This window comes from Martes martes (assembly GCF_963455335.1).
Source record: "Martes martes genome assembly, chromosome: 16".
Classification (NCBI taxonomy): domain Eukaryota; kingdom Metazoa; phylum Chordata; class Mammalia; order Carnivora; family Mustelidae; genus Martes; species Martes martes.
The window spans coordinates 2,788,849-2,805,900 of NC_137904.1; the positions used below are offsets into that span (position 1 = coordinate 2,788,849).

At 64.1% G+C, this 17,052-nt stretch overlaps 1 protein-coding gene across 4 annotated transcripts; it reads right to left on the reverse strand.

Moving 5' to 3' along the window:
* Window positions 1–373: 373 nt before the first annotated feature.
* On the reverse strand, window positions 374–15,521 carry PER1 (period circadian regulator 1). Of its 4 annotated transcripts, none has more exons than XM_080825694.1 (24): window positions 15,425–15,521; window positions 9,666–10,082; window positions 9,452–9,550; window positions 9,186–9,340; window positions 8,972–9,093; window positions 8,678–8,879; window positions 8,506–8,557; window positions 8,227–8,369; window positions 7,558–7,636; window positions 7,374–7,480; window positions 7,059–7,212; window positions 6,863–6,971; window positions 6,648–6,779; window positions 6,316–6,421; window positions 6,042–6,213; window positions 5,809–5,939; window positions 5,419–5,598; window positions 4,594–4,836; window positions 3,956–4,150; window positions 3,079–3,692; window positions 2,433–2,616; window positions 2,035–2,224; window positions 1,573–1,723; window positions 374–1,197 (listed from the first exon to the last, which is right to left on the reverse strand). In XM_080825694.1, exons 2-24 carry the CDS (start codon window positions 9,938–9,940, stop codon window positions 928–930), a joined length of 4,065 nt encoding a protein of 1,354 aa, XP_080681820.1. In that variant the 5' UTR covers window positions 9,941–10,082; window positions 15,425–15,521; the 3' UTR covers window positions 374–927. The 4 variants fall into 4 exon arrangements, with proteins under 4 accessions (XP_080681820.1, XP_080681819.1, XP_080681821.1 ...); XM_080825693.1 differs by lacking the exon at window positions 15,425–15,521 and adding an exon at window positions 11,459–11,594; XM_080825695.1 differs by lacking the exons at window positions 3,956–4,150; window positions 15,425–15,521 and adding an exon at window positions 11,459–11,594 and having other exon boundaries at window positions 375–1,197.
* Window positions 15,522–17,052: the final 1,531 nt, after the last annotated feature.

Sequence of the window (17,052 nt, forward strand, 5' to 3'; positions counted from 1 at the left end):
GCCCCCTTGGACTGGCCTTCTGCGTGGTGACAGGGTGACCGAGCAGCTAAACACCCTCACCTGCTTCGGGGCCCCCACAGGCTGGGCGGGCGCACCAGCTGCCACCCCCTTCCCGCGACACACCCAGCTGACGCAAGGTGACGGGGCGGGGTGGGGGGCAGCACAGGGTCGCAGTTAGGTAGGCATCTTCCAGGCTCGACAAGGCCCCTCCGCCGGACAGAGTGTGCGGAGCAGAGGCCTGGGGGGCGCCAGGGGAGGGGTCGCTCACGCTCACTACAGCCTCCCTGGCAGGGGGGGGCCACACCTCCCCACAACGAGCTCGCTGCCCCCAACCCCCACATTTCATTCCACAAAGTCCTGTTTTCTTTTTCCTCTTTGTATTAAAAAATAACAACAGACACAATATCAAAAACACAAATGCCATCGGTAGAGGGTACAGCTGAGAACACCTGGGTCCCACCTGAGGGGCAGCACCAGGGACTCCATGGTCCACCAACCACCCCCACCCTGGAGCAGCTAGGGGTTCGGACCGCTGGGTCCTGCTTGGGCCCTCCCTGTCCCCTTTAGGGAGGAGGTGGGGAGAGGGCGGTCTCCGCCAGTGAGTGAGTGCAGCCCCAACCCGCAGGGACCGGACTCGGAGACCACTTGAGCAGCGCGTCAGCATCCTCGTCCAGCGGAAGGAAGGGCTCCTCCCCAGAGCTGGGAGATGAGGCTTCTCTGGGCTGGGCTGACGAATCCCCCACTCTGTACCCCCAGAAGCCGGAGGCAGCCCCTGGATCGTGGGCTGCTGAGGGGGGTCCCGCCCCCTAAGAGGGAGAAGCTGGGGCAGTTTCCTATTGGTCGGTCCAGCCACATCGGAGTTCTGAGAGGTGGAACACGGGAGAAGGAAGCTTCTCATGCACTGCCGCAGGGGCCCCCAAACGTGGTCTAGCTGGTGCCATTTTCTGTGGCAGGTAAGGCTGGACTGGATGAGCTCTCACCTTGTTCCTCCTCCTCCATGGCCAGGTCCTGAGAGCTGGAGACCCTGGCCCCAGCTCCAGCCTGGGCCTCTTCTCCGCCCTCGCCCTCCCCACCCCCACCCCCACCCTCGCCTCCGCCCTCCTCCATAGGCTCCAGTCCCAGTCCATCCAGTTCCGAGAAGAGGGGGTCATCCGAGTGGTGAGGGTCTTGGGTGCTACTGCCACAATCCACACAGGCCTTGGAGGGAGAAAGGGCATGAGTCGGGCGAGGTGCTCCCAGCTGACCTGCCACCCCAGCTCTCCCCTGTCCCCCCCAGCCCAGGAGTACTTCCCAAAGTGTCCTCCCAAAGAAACACTCGTCCACACAGATGCCCGCGGGCCAACGAGATAGGAAAGTGTACTGTACCCCGTACCTAGACCCACTAGGAGACAGTCGCAAGGTCGCTCGGCCTAGGATTGGCCCAGACAAGGCCTATAACGACTTGTGTGGTTAAACGCTATCCAACCCAGCAGCAGACAACGCAATGAACCTCCTTCAGAATTAACCACCCAAGGAGGGGATCGGCCCCAGCCTTAATCTTCCCTTCTCCCTCCTGGCCCAGTCGCCTCTTACCATCACATCGAGGGCCCGAGGCAGCTGACCCTTCCGGACCCAGGAGTGCACGGCACCCAGTTCCCTGCGCTGGTCCTCTGAGAACCGAGGCTGCTGCTTCTGCATGGCCCGGAGCCGCTCCCGGTCCTGCTTCAGCACAGAGGCCACGTCCCTGCCCAGGGAAGGGGTTCCAGCAGGGGCTGGGAGCGGGAGCCGGGGCCAGAGCCCAGGAGGCTGCCCTTCTCCCCACCCACAGCCTCCTGCTCCTCTTTTCAACAGGGGCTTTGGGGGTTTGAGACTTCTGAGCCCAGGAAAGCTTATTCCCGCCCCTGGAACTGACGTAGGTCTCCGGGGGGGGGGCAGGGGAGAGGGTGGGCGGGGGCAGGCAGAGCCAGCCCTGGAAAAGAAAACCCCAAGTTCCAGGGGAAGTGCGGGTGGACCAGCACGGCTCTGCGGGGGGGGGGGGGCTCTGAACCTCCTCACCTGGAGGGCACCTGGTAGGTCATCATGACGTGCTGGTCAGCGTTGGCCATGAGCAGCCAGATGGGATCCTGAAGCACATACTTAATGACCTGGTCCCCGGGCTCAGCCCTGGCCTGGGCAGCCCCGGCTTCGGCCTCAGAAGAGTCGATGCTGCCGAAGTACTTGCTCGTGTGGCTGCTCTGACTACTGCCTGTGAAGCGGGGGGCAGTGGGGGGGGTGCCCAGCCACCAGAATCAGGCCAGTGCCCCCACCCAGGGCCTCCCAAGCCCTCCCTCAAGGCCACGTCTGCAGCCCAGGGGCCCAGACTGCTCAGCGAAGGGGGGGCCTGGCCTCCCAACACCCCTGTCCCTGTCCTGCCCTGGGGCGGAGGTGTTTGGGGGGCGGGGGGGGGCACTCACGTGTGATGCTGGCCGAGGTGCTGCCTCCCTCTTGGGAGCCCGAGCCCGAGCCGGAGCCCAAGGCGGAGCCCAGGGAGCCGGAGGCGGCGGAGCCCGTGCCGGAGCGGGAGTCCTGCAGCAGCAGCTCCAGCAGGTCACTGGAGCCGGACAGCGCGTCCTGGTTGGAGAACTCGGTCACCTCCACCTGGGGGAGGGGGCAGGGAAGGGAACAGGACGCAATTAAGGGATCGACACCCAGGCTTCCCGCCACTCCTTCCACTGGCTGGGGGGACACACCCAACCCCAGCGCTCTCTGTCCCCCCTCCGGGACAGCGTGGGCCGGGAGCAGAGAGGAGACAGCTGCCGAAGACAAGGGGCACGACACCGGGCCCTTTCCAGGAGGCTGATGCGCTCTCAGAAGTTACAGGGATGTCCTCGCCACCTGTCAGACAGACAGGACCGTCCCCACTCGACAGATGAGGCGCCAGGTTTCTGCCTCATTCAGAAATTCAGCTGGGGTCTCCCACCCTGTGACACCATCTGCTGGAGACCGAGGCACCAGACAGGCTGGGGACAGGGAGGGGCCCGAGGAGGAAGAGGAGCAGGGGAAGGGGGGCTGTGTGGGGCCTGGTAAGAGGATGCGGTGGGGGGGGTGGTCAGTGCTCACCAGTCTGGCCTCTGGCTCAGTGGCCTCCTCGCCGGAGGGCGGGGGCCCAGCACTATTCCCAGGGCCCCCTGCAACAGCGCCCCCTTCGACACGCGGGGGCTCCTCAAGCTGTAGCAGATTCAGCTGGAGCGGGGAGCTGCAGCGGGAGTTGAACAGCGGAGAGTCCGGCCCGCGAGGAGGGCTGGGGGGTGGTGGGGGCAGGGACGGAGAAGGGGAGTGGGAGGCTGGGGTGGGAGGCCCTTCGGCGGCGGGGGTCTGGGCTACCCCATAGGGATAGCTGGATGGAGTGGGGAACAGGTAGTTAGGGAGCACCAAGGCTACCATGGGCGTCACCAGCGGGGCAGGGAAAGCTGCAGGGGGCCCAGCTGTGGGGGCAGACGGGAGAGGCTGGGGGCCTCCTCGAGTGGAGAACACTGGGAGAGGGTAAGACTGGACCATAGCTGGGAAGGGAGCAGTGGCTGGTGGGGGGGGCCAGGGGGCCGAGGGTGACACAGGCGGTGGGTGGGAGCCATAACAGGGGGCTTCGGCCCGGGGGGTCTGGTGGTGGCGGGAGCGCTTGGCTTTGGAGCGGCAGTGGTGTCGGCGACCGTGGGGTGCGGGGCCATGGTGGCAGCCTGTGGGGAGAGACCAGGGTTAGTGAGGGCCTCGATCTGGGGGTGAGCGTCCCTGCCCCCTCACCCTGCCATTCTGAGCAGGAAGAGGGCAGGGGAAGGCCCCGGACAGAGCTCGGCCTCTGGGCCCCCCAGATCAAGAGGGGCCTCTGGGGAGGAGAGGAGACCTTCAGGGAAGAATCACAGGAGGCAGGGCCATGGGGGGTTTATTGCAAAAGGAGCCAGGACGGGAAAAAGTTACAAGTGGGGCGGAGCTGGGGGCGCACGGAAGGCGGAGGGCCGGTGGCCGATGGGAGGAAGCAGGGTGGGTCCGTGGACGCGGGGGCAGGCGGCTCCGGTCCCTCCGCCAAACTCCCACAGCAACGCCAGCCTGGGCGCTCCTCCTGCCAGTCGAGGCCGCGCTCGGCCTAGCTCGAGCGATGAGGTGGGCGGGAGAGCCCAGTCCCGAGTCCTGCGTCCGCCTGCAGGGAGCCTCTCTCAGGCACCTGGAGGGCTGACACCCTGCCCCCGAAGCCCCCCGGCCCCGGCGGGAACTGGCCTGGCTCGCCCAGCCCCTGTCCGGCCAGGAGTCTACACGGGTCTCTTAAACGGTGACACCTCGGTTGGATGCGGCCGTACTCGTGCCCCTGCCCCGAGCTGGGCTCCAAGCAGCTTCCCCGGAGCAGAGCGCTGAGGCCTGCCTGTCTCAGTGCCACTCCCCCAGGCTGCCGCCGGAACCCCCGCCCAGTGTGAAGACAGCCAGGGGCCTGTCCCTACGCACGGCCCTGGTCGGGGAGGCCACCCCAGCCTGGGTTCCCGGAGCAGGAACCTCTCCCTCAAGACCCCTCTGCGCCACCCACACCCCCGACAGTCTGGTCCTGGACTGGGCAGACGACAAGGTTTAGGGACGTCCTGGGTGGCTAACCTCGCTCGCCAGGGGCCAGGGGGGCCGGGGAGGAGCCATCGAGCGTCCGCAGTCGGCTGAGGTCTCGGAAGCGGCTGAGGAAGGCCTGCTCCTCCTTCTGTGTGTGCAGGGACAGCACGGCCTTGGTCAGCCCCACCGGGCGGTAGGCGTCGGGGGCAGGGTCAGGGGCTACCGTGGGGCTGGGGGCTGGGCTGGGGGCTGGGCCTGGAGCCAGGCCAGGCAGGTCCTCCATCATGATGATGTCTGCAAAAGGAGACACAGGGGGGAAAGGTCATTGGAATCACCTCGGGGATCCCCACAGCCACTCTGTACCCTCCCCCTCCAGCAGCCCAGCCAACCCCTGGCCTCTGCCCCACGGCCAAGCCCGGGCCTGGGGTGCATCCCTGACCTCCCCGCTGAGCACTGGTTCTGGACCCTCTTCTCCGTGCAAAGCGGTCCCCCGGGTGAGAAAGGATACTGAGTCCCCTCCAGTGACAGCACCCTAGGATGACGCCCTAGGACTCTCCTCGGAAGAGAAGCTCACCCCTCGCTCTCCCCTCACACATGCTCCGGGACCAGGTCCAAAGCCCCTTCGGGGGTTTTCAACAGTCCTAGCCCTCAGACACTCTGGGGCCGGCACCTACCCCAGGCTGTGCGTGCAAACTGACAGGAGACTGGGAAAGAACAAAGCAGCAAAGGCTGGCGGGGACAGACGGCAAGAGGCAGTGGCCCCGAGCTAGGCCGGGGGCTCCTTCTCTCCGTTAGGGGCCAGACGGGGAAGGAACAGGCAGGTAGGAGGGAGCTCTGGCCAAGCCACCAAGTGGAACCCTGTCTCCACGCCCATACCCGACTCCGGGGGCTTCTTGTCTCCCACATGGACGATGGTGGAGCTGAAGCTACACTGGCTGGTGACAGACACCACGCTCTCTGCCTTATTGGCCAGGGCGAGCGGGCTCAGGGCGCCTCCTACCACGGGCTCCTTCTGTGGGCCGGCCCCCTCCCCGGACAGCACTGCCGGTGCCGGATCTGCGCAGAGAGACGGTGCCGGTTACGACCAGGAGGCCCTCGGAGGAAATGGGGCCGGGGGACTGACAGGAGGGGGAGGTCTGCAACTCTGAAGGCTGGGAGGGGGACAGGGCAGAGTAAGGTGGGGGCCCCCGAAGGCAGAAGTGCAGAGACACGGGGCCAGGGGGCCAGGACGGAGCAGCCGGGGCAGGACACGCGCCAGGTCTCCACCTTTCTTGGCCCCCAAAGGGACTGGGCCTGTCCTCTGCTTGTCGTCGTCCGAGGCTGAGGAGGCAGTACAGGACGACGAGGAGGCACACTTCCGCTTGGTCGTGCTGGGGATGTTGCAGCTCTCCAGGTACCTGGCGGGGGACCAGACCACATGAGGGCAAGGCCTGGGCTGGGGGGTGGGGGGGAGATAGGGGGCGGGGCCCAAGCAGGAGCAGGTCCCAGGGCGGCCTTACCGGAGGATGCTGTCCAGGCAGTTGATCTGCTGGTAGGAACAAGTGGACGCATCTTTCCTCTCAGCCTCCTCAGGGGTCAGGGCGAGTGGGGCCTGGAGGGGAGCAGGGACCATTTCCAGCTCCGGGTCTGGCGACTGGCAGGAAAGAGTCTTGGCCTTGAATGTGCCTGTAGCTGGACCAAGGAGAGAAAAGGGAGAGACGAGCTCCTCTGGGTTGGGGCGAAAGTCAGGGGACCCCCAGGTCTCAGTCCTTACCCACACCCTCAACCACTGACCAGGGAGGCGGGGCCGGGCCGGAGGCCGAGCTCGGGACTCAATGAAAAGCTGCTGTCCCTGGTGCTTCACCAGGTGCACGTCCTTACAGATCTGCTGGAACGTCACCTGCGGGACAGAGCAGGCCAGCGCTGGGGGCGTGCGGCCAGTGTCAGGGCGGGGCACAGCGCACCAAGAGGTACCAGCGGGCAGGCGTGGATGCCCGGTGAGAGCGGGAGGGGAAGGAAAAAGCAGAGGAATGGGGCTGAGCCCCTCCGGACCTGCCCACCCTGACTCTGGCAGCACCCGGGGGACATCAGGCAGGGTGGGGGGGGAGTGGAACACGGACACTCACTGGCGCAGGAGGCCCAGGTCCCTCGGCGTCTCCCCCATTGCTGTCACTGGAGGAGCCAGGGCTGAGGAGAGGGCCCGGGGAAGCGACGGGGCCCACTCCACAGAGCCCCGTGGGACTGGGGCTGTGCACGGGCTGAGGCGGGAGGAGGAAAGGTTAGAGGTCTCAGCCCCGCTCCCCACCCGCTTCACCGCCCCACCCCTCCCCTCCACAGTCACCTGTAACAGCAGCCGGTGGATCTGCTCCGAGAGCTCCTGGATGTCGGAGTCCAGAGACAGAGCCGGGCTGGGGGCCGGCGGCGTGAACACGTCCTCGTTCAGGGGTGCCCTGAAGGGTGGGTGAGGGAAGCTGAGACCTGCCCTAGCCCGCACAGACCCCACGCACGAAGCCAGCTCTGGGGCAGGGCCCACTTACGTGCGTACTTTGTGGCGGCCCAAGACAAAGGCCACCTTGCGGCTCCAGGGGTGCACGAAGCCGGCCCAGCTGGTGTCCATGGTGACATACTCTCCGTTCCGGGCGCAGAAGCGGATCGGGGAGTGGTCAAAGGGCTGGCCGGCCAACTGCAGGACTGAAGGAGTGTGGGCAACGAGGGGAGGGTCAGCAGGAGGGAGACAAGGGCAAAGCAGAGGGCCACTCCCAGGAGATCCGAGGGACTGAGGCCCCGAGGGATAGAACCACGAGAAGGCTGCAGACGGCCGAGAAGGCAGAGCGGGGAAAAAAGAGACTCACTCTTCTTGTGGATGGCCAGCATGAGGGGTCGGTCCTCAGGATGCAAGAACAGGAGCACTGGGGCCCCCAGGAGGTCCTGGGGGAGGTAGCCCAGCAGCGGGGCGGCCCTGAAAGGGGGAGTGGCATCAGAGAGGCCGTGGCCTTGGGCCCGGCCATCCCATTTTCCTCCAGGTCCTGAGCTCACCTTTCATCCACGTCCTGGAAGAGGCAGCTGGGTGTATGCCGAGTGGTGAAGATCCTCTTGTCTGGGGGGATCCGGGGAGCTGAGGCACAGGGAGAGTGGCCATTGGGTTTTATCCAGAATGGTCCAGCTTCTCTGTCCCCCGGGCTGCCTTGAGCCCAAGCTGGCTGGTAATCCTCCCCACGGCTCTGCCCAGGGCCGTCTAGCCTACAGAGATGGTGTAGACCATTCTCTTACCCCACACCAAGAGTGAAACTGAGAACCAAAGCGGTTTCCTTTCCATGCTCCTAGCTCAGGGTACTTATCCAATGCTCTGTCTAAAAACAGGGTCAAACCTTCATCCTTTTTTTTTCCTTTTCAAGATTTTATTTGTAGGGCAGAGAGCACAAGCAGGGGGCGCAGGAGAGGGAGAAGCAGGCTCCCTGTGAGCAAGGAGCCCCATGTGGGGCTCCATCCCAGGACCCTGGGATCATGACCTGAGCCAAAGGCACACGCTTAACAGACTGAGCCACCCAGGCGCCCCTCAAACCTTCATCCTTACCTACCCTCTCAGTTCCAAAATTCTCAAGAGCTGAGATACGCCTCCCAGACTCACGTCCTGCCTCTCCCAGAGCCTAGAGAAGTCACCCTTCCTCCTTCCCTCCTACCAGGCCAGGCCCGTGGCCTCCACACCTTCGTAACCCGAGTGGATGCGTTCTGCGATGAGCAGGCAGCACGGCTGTGCTGGGGCTCCATCCGACACCCGGATCTTGGTCACATAGGGCGTGAGGCGGAATGGCTGGTACCGAGGCCCTGAGTCCCGGTCAGGGCCTCCTCTAGCAAGGGAGAGAAAGAAGCATTAGTGACTCAGTAGAGAGCCCCCCACCCTTCACTTCAAGGTCACGACCCACACACCAAAGCAGCAGGGGAGCAGAAGGTGGGAGGGGGGCGGCTCCCACCTCCCCCACCCACCTGATGCGGCAGAAGACAGACTTCTCTTGGGTGAAGTCTTTGGCGCCTGAACCTGGAACAGACCAGAAAAGCACTAGGAAGAGCCCCCCCACCTCACCCGGGGCCAAGAAGAACGCAGCGAGGAGAAGCTCGGGTCCCTCGTCCCTCCCCTGCCAGCACTCGGGGACCTCACCTGCCGAGGTCCCAGCACCCCAGGTGGGCAGGCGAGACGGGGCCGTGGAACCATAGAAGACGCCCACATCCTGGGGCGCCAGCAGCTCCGAGAAGCGGGCCCCCCGGAACACGTCCCGTTTACAGCGCAGCAAGACCCCCGCCTGCTCCGAAATGTAGACGATGCGGCCTGTCAGGAAGGAGACCGCCACGGAGAAGGTGTCCTAGGCAGGGAAGCGGGGACAAAAGTCGATTTAGGAGCCGCGCGCGTGGGGGGCGGGGGTGGCCAGGCCGGGGAGGCGCGGCTGCGGCTGACCTGATTGCGCAGCGTGTACTCCGACGTGATGTGCTCCAGCTCCTCCAGCGTGTAGGTGGACATGTCCATGGCGCAGGGCTCGCCCTCCTCCAGGCTCCACTGCTGGTAGTACTCCTGGTTGGCTGCAGGGTGAACGCCGCGCGGGATTTCATGAGCAGACCGCCCCGCTCCCAACCGCAGCCCAGGGCCTGCCGTCCCCAGAAGCGCCACTCACCCTGCACCTGCTTCACACAGGCCAGAGCGTACTGGAGCGTGGCCAGCGTCCCAGAGCGGCCCTTGCCCCGGCGCTCGGGGGGCAGCCGAAGCTTGAGCTCCCGCAGAGCCGTCATGAGTTCCTTCTGGGTCCTCGCCCGGGCTGACTGTTCACTGCTGCAGAGTCCACGGGGAGGGAGGGGGTAGAGCCATGAGCCCCAGATGGTGGCCTAGGCAACCCCCCACCACCATGGCCAGGCTTCTCCTCTGGCCCTCAACCCCACGAACCTGCAGCCGCTGGTAGATGGGTTGTCCTGCTCGGAGCTGGCGCTCAGGAGGCTGTAGGCAATGGAACTGCTGGGCGGGGACGGACTCTGAGAGTTTGTGCTGGGGAGAAGCAGCAGGCCCAAGGTGAGCAAGTGGCCGACAGCTCGGGCCTGTCCTCTAGCTCAGCCCGCTCCTAAGATGACTCCGGGACCCGGCAACACACACCCATACACACCTCTTGCTGCTCTCAGTGGTCTCCAGCAGGGCCGAGTCCTTGCCGTTGCCAGACGAGGAGCTGTGTGAGCTCCGCTGAGATGCCCCCCGGGACTCAGGCCCATTGGATTCATTACCGCTGGAACCATTGCTGTTGGCATCCGTGTCATCAGCCAGGCTGGGACCAGGGCAAGACCGGTGCTGCGGAGGCCCAGGGGATGGGGCCCCTCCCGGGCAAAAGGATTCCCCCGGCCCGGGGTCCCCTCCCCCATCAGCCCCTTCTAGGGGGCCACTCATGTCTGAGCCATGGGGAGGGCAGGAGGAAAACACGGAAGGCGGAGAGGCCACCACGAGCGCACGAGGGGGCCGGCCGGCCTGGCTGGGGGAGGGAGGGAGATCCAAGCCTCTGAGGATTGAGAAGTTCGATCACGGGCAGCACCTGGACAGGCAGATCAGAGGAGGAGGGCTTGGAGAAAGATGCGCTGTTAACTTCACAGCACCTGCCGGCTTCACTCAGACCTCCCCTGTCTGACCCCACACCCCTAAGACCCAGGCTTCCGACAGGGAGCCTGGGCAAGTTCTGTGTCCTATCCCGGTAGAGGGACTGCGGGAAGGAAGGGGCCTCTCCCGGGCCTTCCTCCATGTCCCCTGCCAGCGTGGCCCGGGGAAAACAGAGACTGAGTAGTCGACCAGTCCCCAAATTCCCATCAGGCCCCCACTTCGCCGGGGACTGCGGGACTGCCGAGGCCTCGGAGCAGGGGGCATGCCTGTCGCCGCCTATATTTAGGCCTTCGGGCTAATTTTATCCGGGGGCGGTGCCACCCCCGCTGCACATGCGCGCGGACATGCGCGGCCCCACCACGCGCTTCCGCCGCCGCGGTCGCCAGGGAAACCGACGTCAGCAGCTGAGCTCAGCGGTTGCTGGAGGGACCACAGGAGGCCGGGAGGGGCGACCCCTCCCCCATTTCCCGACGGAGCCGGGAATCGACCCACTCCCACACGGGCGGGCGCGGCCGCGGGTCGCCCACCTCTAATACACCCTCAGGCCCCGGAGGGCCCGGAGGCCACACGAAGAAGGGCCGCCCATCGGGTTTCCAGGGGCTGGCCTTGCTCCCCAGGGTATAACACAACCGCCACCGCCCTCCGCGCAAAAGCTCCCCAACCTGGCGGTCGCCTGGATCCCAGTCATTCTGGTCAAGACGACACAGCCTGTCCTTCTCCGGCCCCGGCCCCCTCTCCCGCCTCCCAAGTGCCGAGCCGGCACCTGCCATTGTCAGGGACTCGGGAATCCTCTCTCCTCGGTCCTCTACTTTTCTAGATCCCACCCCACCCCCATCCGAAGCGGACACACTCAGCTGCGAGCAAGGGACACGCGGCCGGCAGCGCAGAGTTCTAACCCTGCTCCTCGTCCAACCACACCCCCAACCCCCGGAGCATTTTCTGAGCGCCAGGAGAAAAAGGAAGGCTGTGGCCAACAGCAGGAACTAGCGCCGGGAACGGGATGTTCCAGCCTGAACCAGGCTTACATCACGGCCGGCGCGGGGCCAGGGATTGGAGGGGGGAGTGCGGGGAGCGCGGAAAGCACGGAGGGGTCCTGGGGTCGGGGCAAAACCAGGCACCCCCGAGTGACAAGAAAGGAGGCGGGGACATGCCTGCCGAGGGTCGGGCGTGGGGCCGGGCTAGCTGCGAAGAGAGGTCCGGGCTGGAGGTAAGGTAAGCGGATCAGGAGTGCGGACAGCCGCTGCAGGGCTGCGAGCAACATCTCTGTTCCCGACGGCCGAGAGGGAGTGGACAGCGGCAAGGGAGGCGGATTACCCGTGTGCCGTCCGAGCGCCAGGGCCGAAAGCAGCGCCTCGGGCTGGAAGTCCGACTTGGAGCGGGAGACCGGTCCCCGGGTGGCCCTGGAGATGCCTACCTGGCCGCGCGAGCGCCCTCCCGTCGCCTGCCCGCCGCCGTTGCAGCGCTCAGCCGAGTGGAAGCTTCGCGGGGCCAGGAGGCGGGTTGCATAATGCCAGACACTGCCCCTCATTGGCCTCCTGCCGGCGGAGCCGCAGGCCCCGCCCCCGATTGGCTGGGGATCCCGTCCCGGCGCCTGATTGGCTCCTGCCCCCTACTGAGGTCAGGGCTGTGTCACACACACGGGCGCACGTGGACCTGGGTGCTGGCGCTGGGCTGAAGGGCCCCAGACACCACCACGCAGCCAGCGGGCGCAGGACGGTTGCACAGTGGATAATGGGAGGGCGGGGATGGGCGATAAGCTGCCCTTCTTCGGGGAAAATGTCTGGGCCACGGTTGGTGCTTAAGAGAGGTCTACTTCCTGGACCGTCCGGCCCTACAGAACAGGACACCTTGGCCTTGCCAGAGGTGGGGGAGAGGAATGCAGACCCTTGGGGGTGGGGGGCCAGGCTGGATGAGATGGCTGGTCCCTGGGAGGACGGGGGCACACAGAAACCCAGCCTGGCTTCTCCTGGGTTCCTCTCATCTTTATTGTGATGATAGGGTTCCAGCCCTATCATCACAATAAAGCCATTTTATCCAGCCCCTTCCTCTGACACTTCAAACCCTGTGGACGGCCAGGAGGATGGCAATTGAGGGTCCCCGCGTGACAGGGGGAGGAGTGCAGGGGAGGATACAAACAACAGAAGAGGCAGCCAGGGCCAGAAAGGGCTGTAAAGGGAAACAATGCCAGGTGCTTCTGTACCCAATCAAAGAAAAGGTCTCCGGGAAGCCTACGTGGTGACTAGCGCCGCTGCGCTCCTGAAGATGCAGCCGCCCACAGTTAGGGGCGCCCCAAAAGTGGGGGCCAGGAAGCCAGGGCTACAGGGGGAACAAAGGGGGTGGCTGAGGGAAGAGACCGACTGGGACCCTGGCGAGACACAGGTCGGGTGGCAAGGGCGTCAGATCCCCAGCCCTGAGACGAAAGAGAGCGGAGGACCTCGTCTGTCACCTCACTGCATTCCCCAGTCCCCAGGACAGAACCTGACACACCGTGGGTAATCAATCAATACGGTGATTTTGTAGTTAACAAGGATAGATAAGGGAGGGGAAGGAGCCTCAGCGATGGAGAAGGTGCTGGAAACTATGCTTTTTATAAAGGGGAGGGGAGCAGAACACTGAGTCCTAACTTGGGGAAATACAGTGCCAGGCTGAGCTGGGGGGGGGGTACTGCAGTGACACAGACCCCTCCATCCAAGACCGCTGTGAGTAGTTCCTCTCGGGGCTCCCCGTTAATGTGGCCAGCGCAGAGGCCCCCAAGCTGAGGCTGACATAATCAGCTGTGGGTACACTCCCTCCCTGTCACGTGGCCTAAGCTTTCCTAAACAATGGTGTTCCCCGCGGAGGGGGGCGGGGGGGGGCGGGGGGAGGGCTCTGTGGAAAAAAGCTGGGGCACAGGGATGTCATAAAATAACTCGGGGGGGGGGGGGAACCAAAGCAAGAAAACACAGGAAACAAAGGATTCAGGAGCCTGGATTCTCAGTCTCGTCTCCTTGGAAATGTCCCCCCAACTCATAGACGGTGGCCCGGTCCCTTGTCTCCATTTTCAGACCACTCTCCTCCGGAAACAGGGCTTTTCTTCCTCCCCCGGTTCTCCTCTGGGATCTAGGCGCGATCCCCGCTGACAAGGGCAGTCCGTGCTCTCCCACCCCCACCCCAGGTCTGTATTTTGCATAGACAAAGGGGTCGAGCGCTCCTGCGGCCCCCACCGGCTCTCAAGGCCCCCGGCTGTCCTGCCTCACAGTCCCCACAGTAACCAGGCCCTGCTGCCGTCAATGGAGGCGAGGGGGCGGGAGGGAGCGGTGACGTCAAAGCGGAGGAAGAGGGCGGAGCAAGGCAGCCGGGGAATGTGGGACAGGGAGGCTGGAGAGGCAGCGGTTTGGGAGGCGGCCAGCCCGAGAGGGCGGCGGCCAGCGGACTTGGGAACATCGTGTACTCTTGGCGGGTGGCCCAGGACATGCACCCAGCCTGGGCGCCTCCCCCAGCCAAAGACAGCCGTCCTGTCCCAAAGCCAGGGATTCCTGGAGAGAGGATTAGGAGGAAGGGGTCCCCCGCCTCCGCCCCTGAGCCAGGCTCTCTTCTCCAGACTCGCATCCTCCCTCCCCTCGGTTTGTTCTTGCTCCTGGCACTGACTTCCCCCGTCTCCGAAACTGTACACATCTGCTGGCCCAATCCCAAAGAGCCGGGGCGGGGACGCTGGAGACCCAGGCTCTGCGAGAGAACACGCACCTTTGCTCCTTCCCAGAGGCCCCCTCGGAGCTGGAATCTCTTGTCACTATGGCAGCACAGAGAGGGAGGAGGGGCAGGGAGAAGAATGGGTGTGGGATGAGGAAATCGAACCGGGACAGAGCAGGCGGCCCTGCCGGGGGCCTGGATCCTGGGAGCGGGATGAAAGGGTGGACTGAGGGTTTGGGCTGGTGCCTCACGACCAGAAGGCCAGGGAGGAGGGAAATGAGGGAGTCAGCGAAACTTGCAGAAAAACTTGAGAATGTGAAAATAGTTCCCAGCCACAGCATTTCTGTCACTGTTGTTTTGAGATCCTATAGTCATTTTTTTTTTTTAGCTAAAAGCAAAACAAAACAAAAAATATTAAACTATGACCCAGGCGTTGCGATAAGCACCATATATATATTATCTTATTCAATCCCCAGAACAGGTCTGGGAGATGGTATTACCCCCGTTCCACAGAACTAAGGCTCAGAAGTTACTAAATTTGCCTCACAAGGTGTTCTCGGCTCCTAAAAAGTGGAGCCCAGGGTTCAGATCCGAGCTCTCATCATGGCTTGTCATTCCGGCGTCTTACCCTTTGGGCACCTGTGCGGCGATTCCCAGCACTGGGGATCGCCAAATAAACAGCCGATTCTAAGTTTGGTGCCGGGAACACAGATCCATCCTCTCCCTGGGCCTGGTCTCAGACACCAAGTCTGCACTCCCCACATGCTCTACCCCAGTCATCTCAGTCCGTTTTCACACACTCACAAAGTCCTTGAGATCAACCCAGCAGCCACCAGCCCCAGGGATTTCCTAGGGGTCCCACCTGCTCATTCTTCCACCATATCTGGGTCACTTTGCCACAGGGCCAGGTGTTTGCACAAAGACCAGAGCTCTACCGAGAGGTTGGTGCCTCCTGGCGTCCAGGGGCTCAGGAAGCCACGTGCACAGAGAGCCCCCACAACCCTCTGGTCTCTTTCAGAACAGTCTCTACTCCACCTTTACTCCCAGGGATGGGTCCGAGCCTCAACCCCTTCCCTTTACACCCAAAAAAGACATCCAGAGTCGTGATGCCACCGGCTCAGGGTCACACACATCATATCACCACGCTTTCTGGAATCGCCATGTCAACCCTTTCCTACCCTCCCACCTGCCCTGTCAGGGCCTCCTCCCAGCCTCAGAACCCCTGAATCTTCTAAGTGTTTAAGGAGCCTACCCAAACAGTAGAGCCAAGCACTGGAACGTCCCCCACCCACTCTCAGGGACCCGGTCCCCGCACCGCCCCGGGAACAGGGGTCTCAGCTTCCGAGCCCCACCCTCCCGGGACCCCCTGGGCCAGTCAGGGGGTGGGGGTCCAGGCACCTAGGGCAGCAAGGAATCTGTCAGACGTCGCAGACTCCCGCCCTCGTCCCTCCTGGTCCCATTCCCCATGACCCTCCGAGCTCCCACCGCGGCGATCTTGCATTCGCATGATCCCCCCGCCCCACTCCATTAACACCGTCCGGGACAGGACACACCACTCGGGAGAAGCGCACACGGGTCTCCGATGGTCTCCGCCCACCCGCGAGCACTCACCCCCGCGCGCACGCACAGGCCACAGCTTCTTCCCAGCGGGACAGCAGCTCCCGGACCAGCTCCTCCTGGCCCGCCCACCCGCCGAGCGGCCACGCCCCTCAAGCTTATTGGCTCGGGGGCCCCGACCCATGCCCTGCGCCTCGTGCGGCCGCCCCGCCCCCGCCCCACCGCCATTGGCGCGGGCCGCCGCCGTCTTCTTCTCATTGGTCAGTCTGTCCACCCGCAGAGACAGCTCCACGTGCGAGAGGGACCGCCCCGCCGCGTTGATTGGGAGTCCGGGCGAAAGTCACGCCCCTATCCACTTTGGAGGTTCTTATTGGCTGTGGCACCGGCCTCCGACCTGCCTGGATCCCGGACGTAAATGCCAGCCAGCCCTCCAAAGTTTCTCATAGGCTGGGAGGTCTCGGAGCTGTAGAGGACACGTGCCGGCGGCCTCACGCGGCAGCTTGTTTACCTGGAAGCTGGGGATTTTCCTTGACGACACTCTTTACCAGAGACTGCGGAGTCTACGCAGGCGCAGCGAGTGTGACCCGCACGCAGGCGCAGATGTGAGCGGCGGTGGCGTTGGTCGGGGGAGCTTTGTGCCGAGACCCGGGTGAGCTGTCCTGGGCGTGACCAGAGCGCGCCCACCCCGCCCGCGCTGAGTCTCCGGCCCTGGGTCCCTAAAGCCCCGCGAAGCTGGAAGGGGCCGGCCCCACGGTGGAGCGGTCTTCCGATCTCAGCGCCGCGCGATGATGATGATGATGATGATGATGGCGAGGGCTACCTCGGGTCGTTCTCTGGACCAAGCCCGGAGGCCGTCTCACTACAGCTCCGCCCCACAGAGGACTCTCGGCTCCAGAGGTTACATAATCTGTCTGGATTAACACTCCAGTCCGTATGGAGCCAAGATTTAAACCCGGGCCCCTGACACGATAAAGGGCGGGCCCGAGGGCGTCCGCGAACCCTCAGTAAATGAAGGAGCACCGCGAGCAGCGGAGCGAGCCCTCGGTAAATGGGGGCGTTATTATGAGGACGGCGTGCCTAACTGCGAGAATCACCTGGGCCCCTTTTATAGAAGCACCCCTGGCAGTTGGGAAACACTAAGTAGGCTGCCCTCACGCCGCAGCCCGGGAAGTCGGGGATCCAGAGCTCATCCAGCACTCCGCTCGCTGCTGCAGCCCCTGGGGTCGGGGTGCTAGGGGGCCACGGGAGTTCAGCGCGGGGTCTAGAGTCACCAATCCCGCAACAGGGTGCAGGGCTAGGCAGGCCAGCCTACGGTCGGCTGTCCCCGAGCCCATGTGCCCTATTTTTTAACCCCTTCGGGATGCCGGCACTGTGAGAGGAACCTCGGGGAAAAGACGTCTTGCGGAAGTCGGCCATCTACTTCAGCCTAGGAGTAAAAGACCACGGGAGCGACCGCAGAGCATCTGGGAATTAAACCAACGGCTGGAGAGGGATCCAACAAAGACAGGAGCTTGCCTCCCGGGCCAAGCCCCAGGGTTCACCAGGCTGACACTGGGATCAAGAACGGTTCCTCGCATCAGCGCCTGGCGCCCACCCGTGGCCACTTTGGGAATGACACTTTGCTCTGCCAAGGTCAGGCCCTCCAGCAAAGCTCAGTCAATTCCAAATTATCTTCTCAACTT

Excerpts from the sequence above, each read along its gene's own strand:
- PER1 (XM_080825694.1), bottom strand. The coding sequence starts at position 9,940 with ATGAGTGGCCCCCTAGAAGGGGCTGATGGGGGAGGGGACCCCGGGCCG. Across the intron at positions 9,341-9,451 it reads CCATCTACCAGCGGCTGCAG|CAGTGAACAGTCAGCCCGGG; the intron begins GTTCGTGGGGTT and ends TGGACTCTGCAG. Across the intron at positions 6,214-6,315 it reads GGCCCGGCCCCGCCTCCCTG|CTACAGGCACATTCAAGGCC; the intron begins GTCAGTGGTTGA and ends TCCTTGGTCCAG.